Consider the following 21,592-nt stretch of genomic DNA (forward strand, 5'->3'; position numbering starts at 1 on the left):
AATCTTGAACTAGTGGTAAGAGATGAATTTACATGGCTCTTCAACACCAAGGTTCTTTCCACTGACAAATTCAAATAATACAACTATTAAAACAAATAAAGGAATTTACTTTTAACAAGGAGCAACCAGTTGTCATGGGAGAACAATAAAAATATATATATAAACTATAATAGACATTGCTTTTTGAGCAAACATTTGAACTATTGGTCTGATTTAAACTATTCTGAACAAACACAAATGTTATTTTAATGGTGAAAGATCATGTGTGAGAAAAAATATAATAGTGGCAAAAAAATATGGATTGAGTTGGAAAATAAACAACACTGTGCATATGAACAGTTCTAGTCTTTTTTTATTTTGCGCACCATCATTTGAGGCTTATTGCAAACATAGGGGCAATTTGTTATCTTTTAATGTTAATGTCGCGAACAATTTTTTATTGTAAAGCCACATCTATCAGTGTGGTACGTTATTAATTAACAATGAAACTCAACAGGAGTGTTGATACAGAACCATATCACCATGGCTACTTGTGTGATATTGTTAGTTTGTAGATTACAGTATGATACAGCAGACCAATTTGTATGCATGGTTCTTATAGCCCCGTTTAAAGTTTTGAAAACCATAAAAAAAAAACTATGATAATACAATAATAATACAACTGATTGCAAAAGTTTTGTCATTAAAGATTAAAATGTGTCCTAGAAGAGCAGTTTTGAGTTTGAGGATCTGAAACGGGTGCATGATTATTAGAAAGACAAAATCTGTGTCTAAGTTGGCATGCCACTGGAGGAACACTCTATCCTTTTGTCTTATCTTACAACCATCTATTTACCCTATAATAAGCAATGTGGTATTCTTTAATAGTGAAGTGAGCATCATTAAGAATAGTCTTACCCATACTTCTGTATTTGACCCATTAAAGTGCACATGAACACACAATTTGAGTGAAAAGAGAGAACACAGACTAACACACCATGTGAACAGTAGGCAGCCACTGCTTCCGGCAACCAGGGAGATATTTGGGGATAGGTGCCTAACTACACCTCAAGAGTATATTAGTTGGGTATCCTTTGGGTAGCAGGAATCAAACTCAAGATCTTTGGTTTAAAGGTTTGACTCCTGAACCACTACACCACATCTGCCCCCAAATTATTCCAGTGCCAATTAAGCTTAAGAAATTCTGTTATACATCTTAAAAGAAAGTCAACCCTTTAAATACTTTTTATAGGCTCGAATATAATAGGTTTTATTTGTTGTGTTTGATTCCTTGACAAAAATGGGGATGAAAAAAAGGGATGACATGAATATGAAAATAGGTGAGCCTAAAAAAAAAAAAAAAAAGTTCTCCATTAAAACACAATAACAACAATGCCTGCCGTACATAATCTAAAATTCTTGTATCCAATTAAGTTTGATCATCCAGTAACAAACTACAGTGACATTTCTTTTGTTTCAGTATTGAGTTTTACTAACTGAAAAGATCAAATCAATGTACCATAAGGAGCAGTCAAGATGAATCACAGGTACAGAAAATCAAAAAAATGCACAGCCTACACTATAAAGCGATTACAAGAGAAACAAAACAAGTGTCCACCCTAGTAATTAGGATTAACATCCTTGTTCGTGACACCAGCTCTTGTAACAAAGCCTTGCATTGTTTCACACCTGTACTGTCGGTACACAAAGCACAATTATTCTCTTATTCACTCAAACTATAGATATTTACATGCGCTTCTCTCTGCCGGTCTAATCCATCACTCACTCTCTCTCTCTCCCTTAAAAAAAAAAAAACCTCTGCAAATTGTCATGGACTCCACTGTGAGTTGTTGTTCTGAGTTCTGTCCATATCTCAGTCATCAGTTGTCTCCAGAACACTTTGGCTCAGAGCCAAGTCCCAGTAGTGCTCGGTGCCATGCTTCTTAAAATGTTCCCGAGCCATGTTCTCCGTTGGACACTGCTTAAACTTAACCTCCCCATAGTTACGTTCTTTTGATGTACCCTGGAAAAAAGATAATACTTAAATTTACAACAGATTTAGTTAGAATCACAAAATTCATACTGCTCTCAAAAATGTCAAAAAATGTTTTGTATTATGACTATTTTAATACCTTAGCGGATATTTTTTTTTATAAATTGTGTGTAAAAAGAAAGATGTGAAAACAACACAGTGTGCCCAACAGAATGCGTTTTGACTGTTCATCCATTCAGCTTGATGCTTAATTCACTCTGAAATGCTAAGCAAGTTGGTGCCTCTTCATCAGTGGAGGACTTGGATGCTTAGCTACAGTCAAGTATTAGGAGGTACTCTCAAAATGTATTTTGTCAAAAATTAAGTCAATAAATTACACTTTTGGAGCTTTTCTCAAATAAAACCTATTTGAATTAACATGTTCATGCAAATGTTTGTGAAAAAAAAAATTATGCCACAAAACTATTTTTTTTTTCAACAACCCAACCTTCTGGCTGTAAGAAACGCTTTAAAAAAAGTAAAAGAACACTGTAGTCAACTACAACTGTTTTTACAGATCAAGCAGAGGAAAAAATATACAATCAGAAATCTGAGGAAAATGTTATTAAATCACCAAATAAAGACACTTATATTTTGTTGCACCATCTCAGACGTTTTTTTAACAGTTTGAATTATCTGAGTCATGGATTTAACAGTATTCTTCATCAATCGGTCTCCAACTTTGTCTTTAGCAGTTGCCAGATCAACTTTGCAGGTTGGATCCTTGTCAAAGGCCATTTTCTTTAATTTACACCATAGTTTTTCAAGTGGATTGAGGTCTGGACTGTTTTCAGTCCATCCCATTGACATTGTCTTTCCTGTAGGAAAGTTTTCACAGATTTTGCCTTATGGCACACTGCATTATTAACCTGAAAAAATATGTCATCACCACCATACATCCTTTCAATTGATAGAATAAGAAAAACCTCCAAAATCTCAATAAAAACTTGTGCATTTATAGAGGATGCAAGGACTGTCATCTCTCTCATATCTTTACCTGACATGCAATACCATATTCTTAATGACTGAGGAAATTATCATGATTTCTTCAGGCAGCCGTCATCATAAATTTCATTGGAACAGCACCAAACAAAAGTTCAAGCATAGTCACCCTGATTCATTATTCTTCAATGATTATCACTCATCACTCCAGTCATCCACAGTCCAAGACTTTTTCTTTAGCCCACTGACACCGTGCTCTTTTCAGTTTAGATTTAAATGATGGTTTTTGTTTGGCTTTTCTGTATGTAAATCCCATTTCTTTTAGGCGATTTCTTAAAGTCTGGTCACAGACATTGAAGACATTGAAGCATATTGCTTCAAGTTAATTCTTTACGGGTTTTCACCTTTCGCCAAAGGACCTCGAGACAGGAATCGAACTCGGGTCGCCATGAGCACCTGGGTGCTATGTGTCGATGCACTAACCACTAGGCTACTGACGCAGATGCTTTAAGTTTTCTGTCTTCATGCTTTGCGTCTTCCTTGGTCTACCAGTACACTCCTTCCCATTTGATTTGTACTTGGTCCAGATTTTAGACACAGCTGTCTGAAAACAACCAACATCTTTTGCAACATTCTGTTAAGATTAACCTTCCTTAAGAAGTTTGATTATCCTTTGAATTGACATCTCTCATGTTGGAGCCATGAGTTATGTCAATCAGCTTGGTTCAACACCTCACAAAGGTGTGCAAACACGCTTTTTTAACTGCAGACTAATTATTAGTTGTAATCAGATACAGTTTTTTGTTTAAAAACTGCAAAGTACATGGTGATTCCATATAATTTTTTTAGTCCATAGATTTGTTTGGTCCAAATGCTTAAATGCTTGTATTTGCATTGGGTTAAATTAGGCTGTCCAGTCTCTGTGTTCAGTCTATTACAATCATTGTTGAAACCCATACAGGCAGCATAACCCAGAGAGAGGAGCAAAGCGTGTCAAATGATCGATAATTAAAAGGGGAAAAATAGAATAAATATATATATACTTCTATTTAAGACTTGATGCTTGTAATTGCAGCAGCTCTTAGTCCACAACTTAACGCATTGGGTTAAATTAGTCTTTATAGTCTCTTTTACTTCCACTGTATCTGTTCAGGTGAGGGAACTAAACCAACCCTGTGACATCAGACACAGAGACATTCCAAGATGGCTGCACCCTAGGTTTAAAATCTATAGTAAAACATGCTGTTTTCTTTTAAATGGTTTAATAATCGAATTTGTTTATATATTTTTATTAAAGTGGAATCCAATGTACAAAATAAGCTAAACTTGACTGAGTGCTTTATTTCCCCTTTAACAGCTCAGATTTTTGCAACATGGTCTAAGCTTAAGGCTGATTTATACTTCCTCGTCAAGCACACGCGTATGCTCCGGCGCAGCCTACATGTGGTCGCATAGCCCTCACCATGGCTGTTAGCGACGTGCACCTCTCAAAAAACTACACATCACAACGACGCGTATCGCAAGCTCTGTGATTGTTCGGCTTGGCAGCCACACGAGCCCGATGGAGCGAGTGTTTACAAGTGTGGAGTCCCGGGAAGGAGCTCTAGATGAAAACTGTTGTTTTGTGTTTACCTTATGATTAAAGTTGTTGCACGTCTGCCAATTTCAGCCTCAAAATGAGTGAGTTTGGGCCCCTTGTACATTAGGTAGCACTTGGAAAAAACAAAACACCAGCGAAGAAACTCAACAAAAAGGAACAAACACCTACTGCCAGCCAGCGTTTCTGAAGTGCTATTGCAGATCACCAGAAACAGCGGACAGAAGTATAAATGCTCATCTAATTGTATTGCAAATGCCATAGGTCAAGCCGTTCACACGACGCAGAAGTATAAACCAGGCTTTAAGCATCTGAATAGGAAAAATCATTTTTATGGTTCGCTAAAAATAACATTCTGAGAATTAATAAAAATGCTAAATGTTCGGTAGACAAACGAGTTGGAATTGTAAACCTAATTCAGTTATGAATTCAGTTCAAAATATGTTTATTATTATAAACAGCAATGATTAATTATTCATAATTCTATACGAGATAATTTTGCTACAATGAATATACATGTATTAAAATGGAGATTTTTTGACAATGTGTGTGATTTATGACACATTAATGTTTAAATCCTTTAACACACTGTGTTAACAGTAATAACACTAGTTTAAAATAACAGATTGCGTCATCCTTAACTAGACACAAAGGTGTGTTAATAAACAACAGGTTGTGTTGTTTAACACTTAGTAAGAGTGTAATTACTATCTACCTACAGAGCAGTAAAAACAATCAAATGTTCAATAAAACAAAAGTAGATAGCAAAAGGTTACAAAAAGAAAACAAATTAGCTTCTGAAAAAGTAATACAGGTATGCATTTACCTCCCAGACCAATGAGCATCTATTATTCCTCCTGGATTCATCGTCATCGTGATGCTCTAAAAGAAAAAATAGAAAAGCAAAAGATCAGTTTGTAAATCACAGTTCACAAATGTCTGTACCTTCTGCAGTTATCGCATACCACCTTACCATCTCTTTTGGAATTTGGCTCATCCCATTTGATCCGAGTCAGCATCAATCGCTTAAACTTCTTCTGTGCTTTGGGTCCTAAATAGAGAAACTCAATGAATACAGACAGTAATTCTAACAATAAAAATGATAATAATACCCAAAATTACCCATCTGTAGAGATGATTAAACAAAAATGATAACATATGCTTACCTCCTTCCACAACTACGATGTTGACATCTTTATGCAGTACCACAGTGCCAGTGAGGTACAGCTGGTTTGCATTGGCCTCCACTTTAAACTTCTTGGCTGGGTTATGCAGATTTCGGATTCTGCAGAGCAAAGCAGAGCACTTCAGTAAACAATAGGAATGTAGCGGATCCGTTTACCCATGATCTGTTCAAATCACAACCCATGGTTCAGCACGCACGTGACCCACTGATTAATAACTTTTTTTTTTTTTTTTTTTTACTTATGGATTAATCCTAAATTTGTAACGATTGCGGAGAGACCGCCTGCTGCATCATTTAAATTGCATGTATGAGAACATATTGGCTTTCCTGTAAAATATAATGACAGTGGCACCTAAATGGTTTCTTAGGTAATTAAAGGTGTTTTTGTTAACACTTGTTTAGCCAGCATTAATGCATTTAGTGTATAGCTGCACAATTTATCATTAAAAGAACGAGATCTCAATTCAAACCCCACGCATCCTAAATTATAAGTGATTGTGATTTCCATAGGTTTATAATTCCTTTAATGCCATGCATTCAAATCTGCATTTGATTGAGAAAGATTCAGTTTTCACCCTTTTCAGTTAGTTACAAAATTACAAACAATCAAGTACTGGGGTAACAGTTTATATTTCAGATATAAACACTGTTGTTTATGGTAAAGACTAAAATTAGCAGTTTATTGCAATTTGTCGCTTAAAAATATAAGTTGTAGTAATTAGTTTAACTAAATAGGTGTCAATAACCAGCCATCAAAATGTCACTAAATAGTTCAAAAATTATACATCTAGTCAAGTTTGAGTTATTGAAGGATTCATTGAAAATGAGACTAAAATATAAATTTGTTGCACAAGATGTTAGAGATGAACATTTAAAATGATCTGCAACATTAGCGAATATGATATTTTATAGTAGTGTTTATTTTCAATTGTTTTAATCAGCTGGTGTGTTTCTTGATTTTATTTTTATTATAAGTTCTTAGTTATGTTGGTTAAAAGCAAATGTTTCTTGCAGTGCTGTTTTTGTAAAAAAAAAAAAAAAAGGAAAGCAAAATACATTTGTATTCTCCCATTAATTTCTTTACAAATCTTTACAATTTCTTTACAATTGCTGACCGAGGACATGATATGCACTGATACTACACAAAATGGATGGTCTCAAGATTGCTAGACTTCAAATCCTGATTTAATTTGAGGACATTTTTATCAATTATACTACACTAATATCCAGCTTTCTCAGAGCTAGATCTGTGAACAGTTTTAAAGTGAAAACATTTCATTCCTGCTGTCTGTGTTTTTAATGTTAATCAAACAAAGGAAATCACTCCCTGGTCTTGACTGAATAGCTGTTGTACCTATTCAGTATAAATACAGTATCCAGTGTTAAAAATTATTATAATATTCAGTTTCATGCATATTTCATATTTGTTTTTCTTTTTATATAAAAAAACTGGCAATGAGAAAAGTAATTTTTCTTATTATTTTTTATAATTAATGTTATGGCATGCAATTACTTACAACTATGAAATAAAGCTTTTTTTCAAACATCAATAAATGGGCATTATGATAATCGTAACTAATAATCAAATTTACTTTTTTTATTGAATAATCGAAAATTATGATTTTTGTCAATCATGCAGCCTCTAGTTTTGTCTGAATTTTTCAATGTGTGTTTATCATGAAAGATATTATCAGATGTGTCATGTACCTGTAAACAGCAATATGAACTCCATGACTCAAATCCTCCTTCAGTTTTTTCACCTTCTTCTCTTTCCTTTGTTCTGCTGTGAGTTTGCGTGCTGCATTTGCCTCCTCATGTGCCCTTAACACAAATGATACCACATTACACTATGCAAAATACATCCATTTAAAATCCTTTTTACCTTTTATTGTTAAATAAATTTGTGTAGGTTTGGCATTCACAACAAATGTTTTGTTAATCATAATATATTTTTAAATGGTATTAGTAATCAGAATATGCCACGAAACATCAAGATCTGTCCACAACTAATTATTTCTAAATACTAGGAATGCTATAATACTAGTAGTACGTGCCAAACATTTTTATATTCTCAACAACAGAACTACTGGGGTGTAATTTTCTGATAGTATTGTATTAGAACTTTGATAACAACTCACTTCTGCCTCTTTGCCATTTGTGCTCTAACATGGGCCTCCACTTTAGTGGGGTCCTGCACAGCTTCTGTGCCCAAAACCCTCATCAGATTGGAGATCCGCACTGCAACCAAACAAAGCAAATATTACATACACAACAAAATTATATCCAATAAAAATGCATTACTAAAATCAGCAGGTGTCCCAAACCATTGGTTGGCATATTAAATTAATTTTGGTGATGTACCTTTGGGTTCAGGTGGAGGCATAAGGCCTAATCTGACTTTTTCCTGCACCTCTTTCTGGCCTTCTCTGCGAGTTTGTCTCCTCAACTTCTTCTGTTCTTTCTTAGTTAAATACACACCAAGAGTAACTGGCTTGTCGGTATCCACTGGAAAAAAAAGGTAAAATAAAAATTTAGACAGAAATGGAAATCACAGAGTTATTTCAATTTTTAAAATTAACTAATTTCTCTTTGCTGGAGGTTTTAATATTCAGTGAATGAATACCTGGTGGAGCCATCTGAGTTGGATGTTCAACTAGGTTGGTGACTCCATGCATTTCCACCTCATCTAAATTTGTATGTGCAGATCTAAAAAAAAATGCTTTTTTAAATGTTAATTATTCAAATGAATTTAAAAATGCCACAGTATGAAAGAGACAACTTCACTTAAAAGTTATTCAGTCAAATATAGTTTTGAAACCACATGATTGCAAGTAAGGCTATGGGATTTAAAAAAAAATCTAATTGTTCTAAGTGATATCCAATTACTTTTTACTATGTAAATGCAGCCAATGTGTATGTGTGTGTTAGGGCTGCACGATATAGGAGAACCAGATATCAGCCAGCCCTAACATTTGTAATCATTATTTTAAATGCATTGTGTGTGCTTCACAAAAAACAAAAGCAAATCTATATATTATTATTTGGTAATAGTTTTGATTATATGATTTTAAGAACAAGCAAATCATCAGCTAATTGATTTGGTTAGCAATCACCTAAAAAAAATTAAACTCTAAATGATAAATTAAATCTTTATATGATTAAAAAAAAGAGTTTATATGATCACTCTGACTAAGGAGACGACGTCACTCCATTGCACTGTCACATTTCAGTTTTTTGTGATTAAATTTGCAACATTTTAAAATCGCAATTCCAACTCTAGTTAACTCAACCCTAATTGCAATACAATCATTTTGTTACTGTATTAAAACCATTCTCTCAAAACCTTTTTTCTGAATTTGTCAAGTACATTTAATACCAGTCTAGAGCAGATTACAAACTGTTGGCTCTTACAGGTTTATATGGAAGGGCAGTATGTAGGAGTCCCACCACTCTATATTAGGAATCTCCCCCTCTCCCAGCTCCTTCTTTGGGGCAATAAGAGCCAGTTTAGTGGAGGCCTGTATTCCAGTCTTTTTGGCAGCCTGAGCAATCTCCATTTGTAATTTTTCCAGCTGAGCCTGGTGACAGAAGATAAAATTCATAAAAAAATCTGAAATTATCCAATTAAATTTTTGAATCAATTCGATGGACATGCTGTTGCCTACTTTGGTGCGTATGCGCTGGGCTATCTTCTCAAAGCGCCCCTGTTCATGGAACCTAAAGCCTTTTTTGGGTTTTAGTGCAGGGGCAAGGGCCACACGTGGGTCAAAGTAGGATGTGGATTCTAGGTCATCGCTAGGCTTTTCTTTTAACTGTTGTCGAAACTGTTCCCTCTTCACAGCTCTGATGTTTGCTAAAGACAGAAGTAAAAAAACAGAACATGAACAAAAATAGACTTCTAATCAGTGAAATGTTCCAGATTCATATTTCTGTGGTAGACTGTGGCACCTTTGAGAGTGGGCATACGATGTGTGAGCTCAATTTCTTTCCCACTGGCATCAACAGTTCGTCCGAGCTCATCCAAAATGAGAGGTGTTGGCTTTGTGATCTCGCGAGGTTCGACTTTACTTTAAGCAGATATAAGAAAATATTAACTTTATATTTTTTTAGAGCTCAATTCCTTTATCAAAACATAATCTTTCTAAATTCTCCAATACTCACGGTGGTGCAATGCCCATGGCGTGTAGGTTGGCCAGTGCTACCATATTATGTGGCCCAGGGTTTCCCACAGTAGCCAGAATTCCTGGTTTCATGGACAGTGTAGATTGGATCTTGGCCTGCAGCTCTGCTGCCTTGCGTGCTTTTTCTATAGCATCATTCATGAAATTAGCAGCCTGAGAAGGAGCGATGGACTGGGTTGCACCCCCTGCTTGGTTCATAGATCGTGGAGTACTAGAGTCTGTCTGAGAAGCACTTAATCTTGACTATAGGGAAGACAGAAAGCAACATATCTCAGATAAAGAATTGGAAAATGCAGACCTCTATATTACAGATCATTAAGCAAGTGCAAGAAGCCTCATGTTAAGGTAGTCAGAATGGCAGATGAAAACATCCAGGAACAACATTTCTCATATACCAAAAAGTAAGATTCAATTTTAAACTTACATTTTACCAGCTTAATATAGAAAGACACTGATAAGTACAAGCTAGCTAAACTTAGTGCTATCTAACTTACCAAAAGCAGAGGCTGTGCTAGTAACAGTTACTAAAATAAGCCATTTTACCAAAGCAGAGTTAAAAGCAACAAATATGTACATCCTTCTTGAACTTCTAGATGTTAAGTTTTCTTGTTCGGGTATAGAAAAAGGAATCAAATAAATTGAATTAGCCATCTTAGTACCCCAGCCACATAATGTTACCATTCTTCTAGATTAAATGAGCCAAACTGATGCGAAACTGAAGTCACTTTTGAAATATTCCTTACAATGGACATCCCTTACACTGGATATTACATGTATACTGTATTATTTGTTGACGCAGTTACACATGATGTATACCTGCATATTGTACTTATCTTTAGGTCATTAATTTCTTTCTTCAAAGTACTGTAGGTTTAATCCTGCTATTTGCACATGTAAACAAACCCTTTAAAATATTGATGGAAATTTAATGTTAATCAAAGACTGCATTCTACTTAAAATATGCTAACATTTAACATTTTAATCCTATTGGTTAAAAGTTTTGAAGGTTAAATGAGCGCTGTTTAGACTATCTGTGAAGAAAATTAACACTAGAACACTAGAACCACCAAGTTTCTTTTTTTAAATGTACATAACAGACCTTTAATAAAACATTCAAGCCTCCCAGTCATTGACTTTAACTAAAACTCTCTTATTGAATTGCCTGATGCGGAAAATGTTTCAATAAAACCAGATCAAAAAGCAGGGCATTAATAAGCGCAAGCTAGAGTCAAATTTACCCGCTATATAATACCTAGATTTATGCACTGCTTATGTCTTCATTTTATACTTTGCTAGGCAACGCATTTCACTGAATTAAAGGTTATCATAAATAAATTAATAAAGTCGCAGTGAGCAAAACAAGCAAATTTGTGGAGGTATTAAAAGCACAACATTTTGTAAATAATAGAGAGTTTTATGGTGGTGAAATATGTAATTTGTCCAGGTCACATCAGTATCTGACTGCTCATCTGACAGCTGATCCAGAGCACCCGAGACACAAAACATTTTCAAATTTAGATGTTTTGGCCAACTAACAAAGGTTCAAATGTTATTGGAGTTGTTCTCTTATTTAAACTATAAATTATAATATTTTTTTATAATACTAAACAAAGCATAATTATTAAGGAAAAACTGTGCATTTGAATTTGGCATTACATCATTTATCATATGCAGTGATGCATTGTCAAAAATAATTATGTCAAAATAATGTTTTTATTTATTTATTTATAAACCAAATCTATCTATTTTAAAAAATATATTTAGATATACAATGTGCCTTGGCGGTTTTAGTGTTAATCATACAACATATCTCAGGGTTAGATTTTTTTTCATTGTATTTTTATGATTCCTTAACAGCTTCTACAAACAAACAGATAGGTACAAGTCAGTCACTATAAATCAGGTATTTACCTGCGAAGAGGGGGTAGGAGCCGCAAAACTTAGCTGTTTCTTTCTCTCCTCAATCTGTCGTGTGGCTGCTTCCATCATTTGCTTTATCTGAAGACAGAAAATTATTCATGGTATTAAAATCTTGTGTAGGCAGTACATGAAAGAAATTGTTTATTCCCATATCAGCAACAAAGGCAACAACAACAAAAACAAGTGATGTAAACTTATTTAATTTTAAACTGGGGGAACTTTTTTTTAGTTTGGGGATTGGGCTGATTCACTTGTATAACTGAAATTCATTCATTTGACGGAAAAAAAAAACAATAATAAAAACTTGACTAATAAAATAAAAAGAAAATCAATCTAGATCAGCGTTTGTTAACCATGTTCCTGGAGGACCACCAACACTGCATGTATTGGATGTTTCCTTTGTCCGTCACACCCATTACATGTAGCTCGTCTCTACTAATGAGCTGATGATCTGAATCAGGTCTGTTTGGTCAAGGAGACCTGGAAAATATGCAGAGCTGGTGGGCCTCCAGGAACATGGTTGAGAAACACTGATCTAGAAGCAAATAAATAATTTCTGCAAAAACAATGCAAGGTAAAAACCAGTATATGACAAAAACTTAAGAATACTGTGGCTCAGGAGCACAACTCATTTGTGGTGTCACCAATAAACCATGTGTTTCTGTTCTTCAACAGATCATTTCATTTGTCCTACTGCAGGTCTTGTAGGCCGGTGTCCTGAAGTGACTAGGGTTGAAGTTCAGCTTCAACCCTAATCAAACACATCTGTGCCCGTTTCAGAAAAATTAAGTGAAAACTCTGGGTTTTCCGTTTCAAAATGGCAGGTTTGTTAAACTGGAGAAAGCAGGGTAAGTCAAGCCTGTTTCTGAAAGAGAGGTAACTTTAACTCAGAGTCAGTTACCGTGATAACTTCCTCTGTGAACCTAACCTTGTCAGGAGCAGGTTTTATTCTCTAAACTCTGAGTTTCAGTCGGTCTTCTCCTCTTTTTTTAAAGACGAAGCGGTATTTCTCGCCTTAGCCTTACGTTTCCACCCACCTAATTTAATGCTCATTTTGAATATGCGCCTAAAAAACGATTGATAGAAACGTCATGAAGCACATAGCTTTTAAAAATATGCATAAAAAAACATGCACATAACTGCGTAGGATAAACTTTTATTCGATATAAATAATAAGAGATCATATTTTAATTGAAATGTGTGTGAATGAACAAACCAGCAGGCTGAGCACACTGCAACACATCTTAAATGTTGTTTTGGTCATTCATTCTAAAAGGCCTTAACCGTTTCAGAATTAATGTTATTATATTATTAATTACCTCCAGAGCGCCTGGAGCGTGTCAAAAGCGTCTGTTCTCTGCGTCTCATGGCTTCAAACGCCACAACGCGTTCATTGTGTGCCAATATTGTCTTCCGAGGTGCAAGTACATTTTTTAAATGAAGAAAAGAAGAAGACGCAGCATCTTCTACCACAGTAAATTCTGTTTTTACTGTTGATATTTGGCACGAGTTTAATCAGCAAGTGACGACTTTGCTCTCTTTAACTCGTTAGATGGAAACGCTGCTTTATTCGCTTGTCTTTTATGCGTTATTCCAGTTTTGCACATAAATGTAATTAATATATTTGGATGGAAACATAGCTATTGGCTAAATTTCAGTCACACAAAGAACAAAGTCACGTACGAGAATGCGTTGTCCTTTTTTAATAAATAATTAGCTTAAATTCACTGACCTTTGACATGTACTGTAACTAGATTAACAGGATTATAATTCTTTCTAATAACTATTGTTTAGTTCTGCTTACATTTTAAATGTCCTATCAACCTCTATCACTTAATCAATTATAAAAGGCAGACACACAAGTGGACTTTTAAACCTATAAAACTGATCAACGTGTAGACCAGTGGGAACGTGTAAAATTTTTATAAACGTCACACATAACATTACTTATTTTATTACACTTAAATATTTAAATACTTTAAATGTAAAATTACGCATTAACTTGAGCAGCTGTTTTTCCAAGCTAACTGTCTCCGTTTCACTGATGCAGTGGTGTTGCTTTTTAAAATATATAGTCATATTTGCTATAACTCTGCATGAGCACATCAAGTTCAGCTGGAGAAAGAAATGGTGATCTCTTTTTTAAGATGTTGCAATAGTCACTCTTAATATCTGTGCTCCATTAATAACGCCTTTTTATAGTCTCGGTGTGTGAGCTCAACTTTGAGCTGGTCTACTTAAAGTTGATTGACCCAACTCAGATCAGCTATTCTAAAACCAAAAACTGAGTTTTTAACCCCCTGTAAGTCAACTGACAGTTCAAGCTTAAACTCAGAGTTGGTTGAACCTCTTTACTGAAACAGGCCCCTGGTTTAAAAAAATAAATAAACATCTGCTTGCATGGCCCGGCCAATCAACTGGCTATAAAATAAGTACTAAAAATAAAGAGACCCACAAAACAATCAAGATTTTTTTACTCTGTTGGCCTTTTATACAAAATATTAACTACAATTCAACAGTACTTTTCCCTTGTGTCATTCTGCTGCACAACAAATTGTTCAGATTTGTTTTGTTTTATTTGTATGTTCAAGTTTTTGTTTTTGTCAACAGCTCCTTTAGAAATAAATTTACCGCAAAAAATCATGACCTGTTCAATAGTTATTTTAACTGGTGTAAGTACATGTAAAGTAGCATTTTAAGATAATAATAGCAATTATTCAAAATAAAATGATTAAGACGCTGCTGAACATTAATGGTGCCACACCATAAGACCTGTCACCTCAGCAAACACGAGTACGAATGTTACCTGAATCTTAGTGAGCATGCCAGGACTCTCAGTCGGGGGACCAGGTAAAACAACTGGTTCTTCCACCTCCTCAAAGCGGGGCACCCTCTTCTTTTTTACTGCTGATTCCACACTGACTACATCCTTCACCCCTTCCATCTCATCTCCAAACACTTCCTAAACAGAGGTTGAAAAAAGTCAGAAAAGTTTTTTTAATTTCTCCTTTAAGTATGAGATTCAGAAAAGAACATATAACAAATCAAAGCCTCAACATTGTATACTTTTAGTTCTCTTTTGCGGTTTTTCTCTCCACTTCCTTTACTTCCACGAGAGTTTCTGCTTTCCTCGAGAGCTTCAAACAGACGCTCAACGAAACTGCTTGCCGAATCATCAAGAAATGGTCTTAGCTGATCTAAAAAAAAAAGGAGGTCATTAAAAGGGTTCACATGCATGTTCTTAAATGCACAATAAGCAATGTTTGCAGCTTTACAGCTAGAGAATGTATATTCACAACAAACAAAAGATTATGCCATGATTAAGTGAAATCATGGGTTGTCTTCATCAACAAACAGTTTCATATACTGGCAACCAGCCTTCTATACAAAAAAACACCACCACATCTTTGTTAACTGTTTGTCACAGACAGACACCAAATGTCACAGCGGGTACATGTTCTATCATAAAACAGATATGGCCCGTCGATTTGGGCTTCTTGTCCAGTATATGACCCCTAAAAGTCTATAAAATATCTCTACAAGCAATTGTACAGGTGCAAATACATCTGTAGCGTGAAATAAAAAAAACTAAATTTTTTCAAAGTGTCCAATAAAGACATAAAGTCTGACGTTTACAATGTATGTCGTGATAAAATCCCTCGAGGTGGAAGCAAGCAACGTCATTTTAACACCACTAACATGATTAGGCATCTTAGAACACGCCATACAACTGAATATGCCGAGTATGAGAAGTATGATTAAATGACGTGGAACATACAGCAGGGATAATATGAGGTGGAAAGACATCGCGTTCAGAATCATGAAATTCATTTGCCTCGACGAACAACCTGTGATATATGGAGAGCAGACGCCTGTCCAATGTCCCTGCTTAGCTTAACAGCACACTTTATTGACTCAAACTTCGATAGACACAAGGTTGTGCTACACTGTCAGGATCACATTTTGCGGAGGCTTTGGTGAACGCATTTAGCGACATGTTTCAGTCACGGGGGACCCAAAGAGAAAAAAAATCCAAGCGATTTTAACAGACAACGCTAAAAACACGCAGAAACAATGAGACGTAGATTTCCCTGACCTGTCGTGTGTGCGGCACACACCCTCCAACTTGCTGTGCATGTATGCCAAGCCGTTTTACCATTTAATCTAGATACTTTACTAGTATCTTTTCCATTAAATACTTGTGCTTATTCATTAGATACTAGTGCTTATTCTTTAGTGCCTATTCTTTAGATACTAGTGCTTACTCATTAGACACTAGTATTTTAATAGTGACTAGTAATTATTCTGTTGTTACTAGTAACAGGCGTAAAATTTGTCCATTGATTTCTAAGGGATCAGTCATTGAGGTATCAAATTCAGTTTTGACTACTATGTATTCAAGCTGGGACTGGTACATATTTTTATGTACTGCTAGTTAATCATTAGGTATTGGTACTTATTAATAAGATACAAGTATCTATTTAATAGGTACTAGTACTCATTCATTAGATTTTAGTTCATCTGGTTGTTCCTCCTTGTTTCTCTGCCTTGTTATTTAGAAAGGAAGGCATTGGCTTACAGTAGCTTACTACATTATTAAATTTTTTTGGATCTGATGTAGTTGGTTCCTGGGTTATAATAATAACAAAAAAAGGCAAACAGTTGCCATAGTTTTGTCCTTTGTGGTAGTAGCCAGTTTTGTTGTAGTTTCACATTTTGCTGCCAATTATAAAATGTCATCAGTGTATTAAGAGGCTACATGCCATTAAGATGATCTGATGTATGTTGGTCTGCCTGACCCATCTTTGTTTGGAATAATATTTAGTAACTCTGCATTATTTGGGAAAGATGGCCTAGAGTAGCCTTAAGCCAATTTCTAGTTTTTTTATATAGTTTATTTAGAGTTAGTTTAATTTCTACAAATGGTGCAAACTCTGCTAAATTATAGATAAAAGATTCCCATTCCCTTGCCATTATGTGATTGGCAGATCATAATTTTGGTGATTGGTAATCAGCCCCAAAAATGCTGATCGAAGCATCTCTACTTTAAGCTGATATCTGTGAAGTTACTAGTTTAAGCTAGCCATACTGAGCTAGTAAACATCAATTTATACCTGCTGTTATCCATTAAACCTAAATTACATACAAGATAAACATCTTACCTATGGTTTTTCTTTTGTCTAAGCCTTTTCCCACACAATGCAATGCTGCTGTGACCACAGTGGGTTCAGAGAAGCCAAGGACCTTCTTTACTGTGCGTTCCACCCATGGCCTCAGTTCATCAACCTCACGTTTAGGCAGTGACATCCTGGAGAAAAATCTAGGAAGAAAACAAACAAAACAAAACTGTGTAATGTGTGATAACAACTAATGCTCAGATTCATCATTATACACTTTTGAAAGCTCCAATCTAACCAGATAATATTGACAAAAAAGTGCAAGTACAGCCATCCTAAATTCTGCTTTTTAACCTTGAACTCTTCATTTCCAAGATCAGTTGTGTTATGTCTGGATTAGTATTACAGAGAATACACTAAAATATATATTCAAAAAAAAAAAAAAATTTTTTACAGTAGAAAAAAACATTTAACCATTACCATTAAATAATTTTTTTTTTACATTTCTACTCTTCACCCTATCCCCCCTAAAGCATCCAAATTGAGTTGAACACATAAATGTATTGTTATACATGGGCTAAGGCAAATAAAAACATATACTGTATTCCACATACAAAAATACACATATCAATCAATTACCCAGTAGTGTGAGAGGTATTTGCTTGTGCCATTATATGGTTTTGTTCCAAATATTGTATAAACAGATCCCAAATGTTATGGTACTCATTTAATTTGCTCTTTATAATGTAGGTGATTCTTTCCAGTGCAATTTAACATGTCAACTATTTCAGCCAGTGGTCAATGGATAGACTTGCTACAAAAAAATATTTCTAATTAAATAATAGCTCAGAATCAATGTAATTACTTATAGAGTATTTATAATATTTCTAAGTAGGGTAGTGCAATATCATTTCAGCATTGATATCATGATGTGTGAATCTGCAATAGTCACATTCAAAGGATCTACGATGGTGAGTTTGCATTTTATCACACCAGCACCCCAGTTCAAAATACATATAATTTGTCATTGTCATTTGTTATTAGTCACTGCAGAGTTAAGCCATAACGGAGTGAAAGTGAGTGAACAGTTTAGAATTTGCATGCATTTAAAAGGCTTTTCAAGGGAGTTTAAAACACTCGGGCACAGATAATAATAATAATACATTTTTAACTTTAATAAAGCTTTGTTTTACTAAACTATTAATACAATGAAAGGCGAGGCAGCGGCGCAGTAGGTAGTGCTGTCGCCTCACAGCAAGAAGGTTGCTGGGTGGCTGGTTCAAACCTCGGCTCAGTTGGCGTTTCTGTGTGGAGTTTGCATGTTCTCCCTGCCTTCGCGTGGTTTTCCTTCGGGTGCTCCGGTTTCCCCCACAGTCCAAAGACATGCGTTACAGGTGAATTGGGTAGGCTAAATTGTCCGTAGTGTACGAGTGTGTGTGTGTGAATGTTTCCCAGAGATGGGTTGCGGTTGAAAGGGCATTCGCTGCGTAAAAACTTGCTGGATAAGTTGGCGGTTCGTTCCGCTGTGGCGACGCCAGATTAATAAAGGGACTAAGCCGACAAGAAAATGAATGAATAATACAATGAAGATGACTATACACAGTATACAGTGTCATTTCACATTACATTTGATTATTCAATTTGTGTTCCTAAATTCTGTTTGAAAACTAAAAACCACTGCTTACCACACTTTTATCTTTACTTTATCCTATTCATTTATGCTTGTAATTTGTTTATTGTATTTTCTGTATGACTCAACGCCATAAAGGAAAGTGAGTAAACAGTTTATAATTTGCATGCATTTTAAAAGGATTTCAAGGAAGTTTAAAACATTTGGGCAAAGATAATAATAGTACATGTTTTACTGAATTATTTATACAATGAATATTACTATGAAGTACTGCTTCACACTACATTGTATTATTCAATTTCTGTACCTACTGAAAACTATAAAGCTGCAAACTACACTCTTATCTTTGCTCTATTGTATTAATTTATGCTTGTAATTGGCTTATTATATTTTCTGTGTGACTCAACGCCCTACAGAATCATCCCAATCCAGGGTTCATACATATTTTTATGTATGTATATTCCATGACTTTTCCAAGACTTTTCCAGAACTTTCAAGAACATTTCGTTTCAATCGTTTCGAACAATCGTTTCAGCATCGATATCGCAACGTGTGCATCTGCAATAGTCACATCGCAGAATATGCAACGTTGAGATTATATAGTTAATAGTTTAATCATAATTTAAAAAGTTTATCATCTGCATGCATTTTTACAGAGACAATTCACCCAAAAATGTATTACCATTTCCATTACACCCTTCACTTGTTTCATTTATGAGTTTTCTTTTTTTTAAATAAACACAAAAATAATATATTTTAATAACTCCTATAGGATTGAAACAAGTGAAATGTGAGTAAATAGTGAATTCATTTTCATCTTTGAGTAAACTGTCCCTTTGTGTCCCGTGACTGTGTGAAGTGTGAGCATTTCAATATTTCACATTTTGAAACATCCGGCCACAATAATTTTTTTTCTTTAATAAAGATTAAATAATATACAATGAAGACTATGTAGTGTTGATTATTCAGTATCTGTACCTGAATAGTGAATACCTAAAAACTTTCATTCACTTTCATCTTTGCTATATTTTATGTACCTATGCTTTTAATTTATTTGTTATATATTATTTGAGATTCACTCCTCAACAAAATCAGTCCCAATCAATCTAAATAAACCTGTTAAATCATCTGGTGAAATTGTATTCATATCGCAATATAGATCACAGAACTACAAAATATGGTAATGTCCGATTTTTCCAATATCGCACAGCCCTAATTCATAAAGGTAAAGTTGGTTTTATATTCGCACATTTGTTCATTTAGAAGTCCCTATATTGTTCACCATGTTACTTTGAATATTCGATGAAAATTAGCCTGCAAGTATAACTTCTAAACATTAATACTATCTAATTAACTGTCAACAATGTTGTACTTTGATAATCATTTGCTGCTAATATGATTTCCTCATTTAGAATTTGCAAAGAATACTTCTCTGAAATTAAGTTATATTGTTATGGAGAATGTCTGAATATTCGAATATAAAACCAACTTTACCTCTATCCCTAATTAGAACATACAGATATTTGTTAAACTAATTTGCATGACTTTTCAGAAACTTTGTGGGTTTTTCTGTATTTACAAAACTTTTTCAGGCCTGAAAAATGCCATGTCAAAATACCATGACTTTTCCAGGTTTTCCATGACCGTATGAACCAGACGATCAATCTAAATTCAAGAACTATTGAAATAATCTGGTGAAATTATATTCATATAGCAATAAACACAATAGGAAATTATGGCAATGTCAGATTTCAGCCTGCAAAGTGTGTGCATGGTACGTTACACTTATTTAGATAGAGGTAAAGTTGGTTTTATATTCGCAATTTGTTCATTTAGCAGTCTCTATATTGTTTACCATGTTACTTTGAATACTCGATCGGAATTAGCCTGCAAGTATGACTTCTAAACAGCATTAACACTATCTAATTGACTGTAAACAATGTTGTACTTTAATAGTCATTTGGTGCTAATATGATTTCCCTATTTAGAGTTTGCAGAGAATACTTTTCTGACATTAAATTATTAAGGAGAATGTCTCAATATCCGAATATAAATCCAACTTTACCTCTATTTATTGGCCTCAAGAGTTGATTTAAACAAAGTATATACAAACAACTACAACACTTTAATATAACATTATTTACAACTCAAACATTTTGCCGTAAATTACTATTATTATTATTAGATTGTTTAAAAAAGAGGTTTCCGTTGCAAACCAACTGAATCCCAATAAACAAAACTCACCTCTGTCACTCTCCAGATGGTTCACGGCGATCTACGAAGCTTTCTCGTTTTTATTTAAACTTTCCGATTTTGTTTCTTTACCCAAAACAACCGTTGATGATAAAATAAGTTATTTACACAAAGTGAGAAAATGTATCTGGACTTCACTGCACCCAGTGTTGGCTAAACGTTTCCCAACGAGTAAACGGAAACGGAAACGTTATTCTTCTTCTTCTTTCGTTTTTTTTGGCGTGGTGCAATCTGGGTGCATATCGCCACCTGCTGTCACTTGACAATGCATGCGTACATCAATTTATAAACACATATTTAAATTTAAAACACTTTTAAAAACCTGTTAGTTTTAATTGGCTTTATAAGGAATTATTTTTGCATGTTTCATTTCTTTTACGTGGTTCTATTTTACTCTCTCTCTCTTAATTCAATTCAATAATTTCTTTATTGGCATGACAAATGTTACAAATGTATTGCCAACACAATTCTAAAGTTTACATAAAATAAAAAGAACATACATATTTAATAAAAACACAGTAAACAGTAGTAGAAAAAAAAAAATATATATATATATATATATATATATATATATATATATATATATATATATATATATATATATATATATATATATATATATATATATATATCCCTGCTAAAAAATCTAGCTTAAACCAGCCTAGGCTGGTTGGCTGGTTTTAGCTGGTCAACCAGGCTGGTTTTAGAGGGGTTTTGGCCATTTCCAGGCTGGTTTCCAGCCATTTCCAGCCTGG

At 34.5% G+C, this 21,592-nt stretch overlaps 1 protein-coding gene across 2 annotated transcripts; it reads right to left on the reverse strand.

The window, feature by feature from the left end:
* Positions 1–330: 330 nt before the first annotated feature.
* Positions 331–21,010, reverse strand: prpf3 (PRP3 pre-mRNA processing factor 3 homolog (yeast)). Of its 2 annotated transcripts, none has more exon segments than NM_205748.2 (17): positions 331–2,002; positions 5,377–5,432; positions 5,524–5,601; positions 5,717–5,835; positions 7,444–7,557; positions 7,875–7,974; positions 8,098–8,241; positions 8,360–8,442; positions 9,148–9,314; positions 9,402–9,589; positions 9,685–9,803; positions 9,898–10,160; positions 11,829–11,915; positions 14,644–14,799; positions 14,904–15,034; positions 17,000–17,157; positions 20,829–20,996. In NM_205748.2, coding segments are annotated over 16 exon segments (2,100 nt in total). In that variant the 5' UTR covers positions 17,145–17,157; positions 20,829–20,996; the 3' UTR covers positions 331–1,852.
* Positions 21,011–21,592: the final 582 nt, after the last annotated feature.

This window comes from Danio rerio, chromosome 16, assembly GCF_052040795.2.
Source record: "Danio rerio strain M-AB ecotype USA chromosome 16, GRCz13ab, whole genome shotgun sequence".
NCBI classification, from domain to species: domain Eukaryota; kingdom Metazoa; phylum Chordata; class Actinopteri; order Cypriniformes; family Danionidae; genus Danio; species Danio rerio.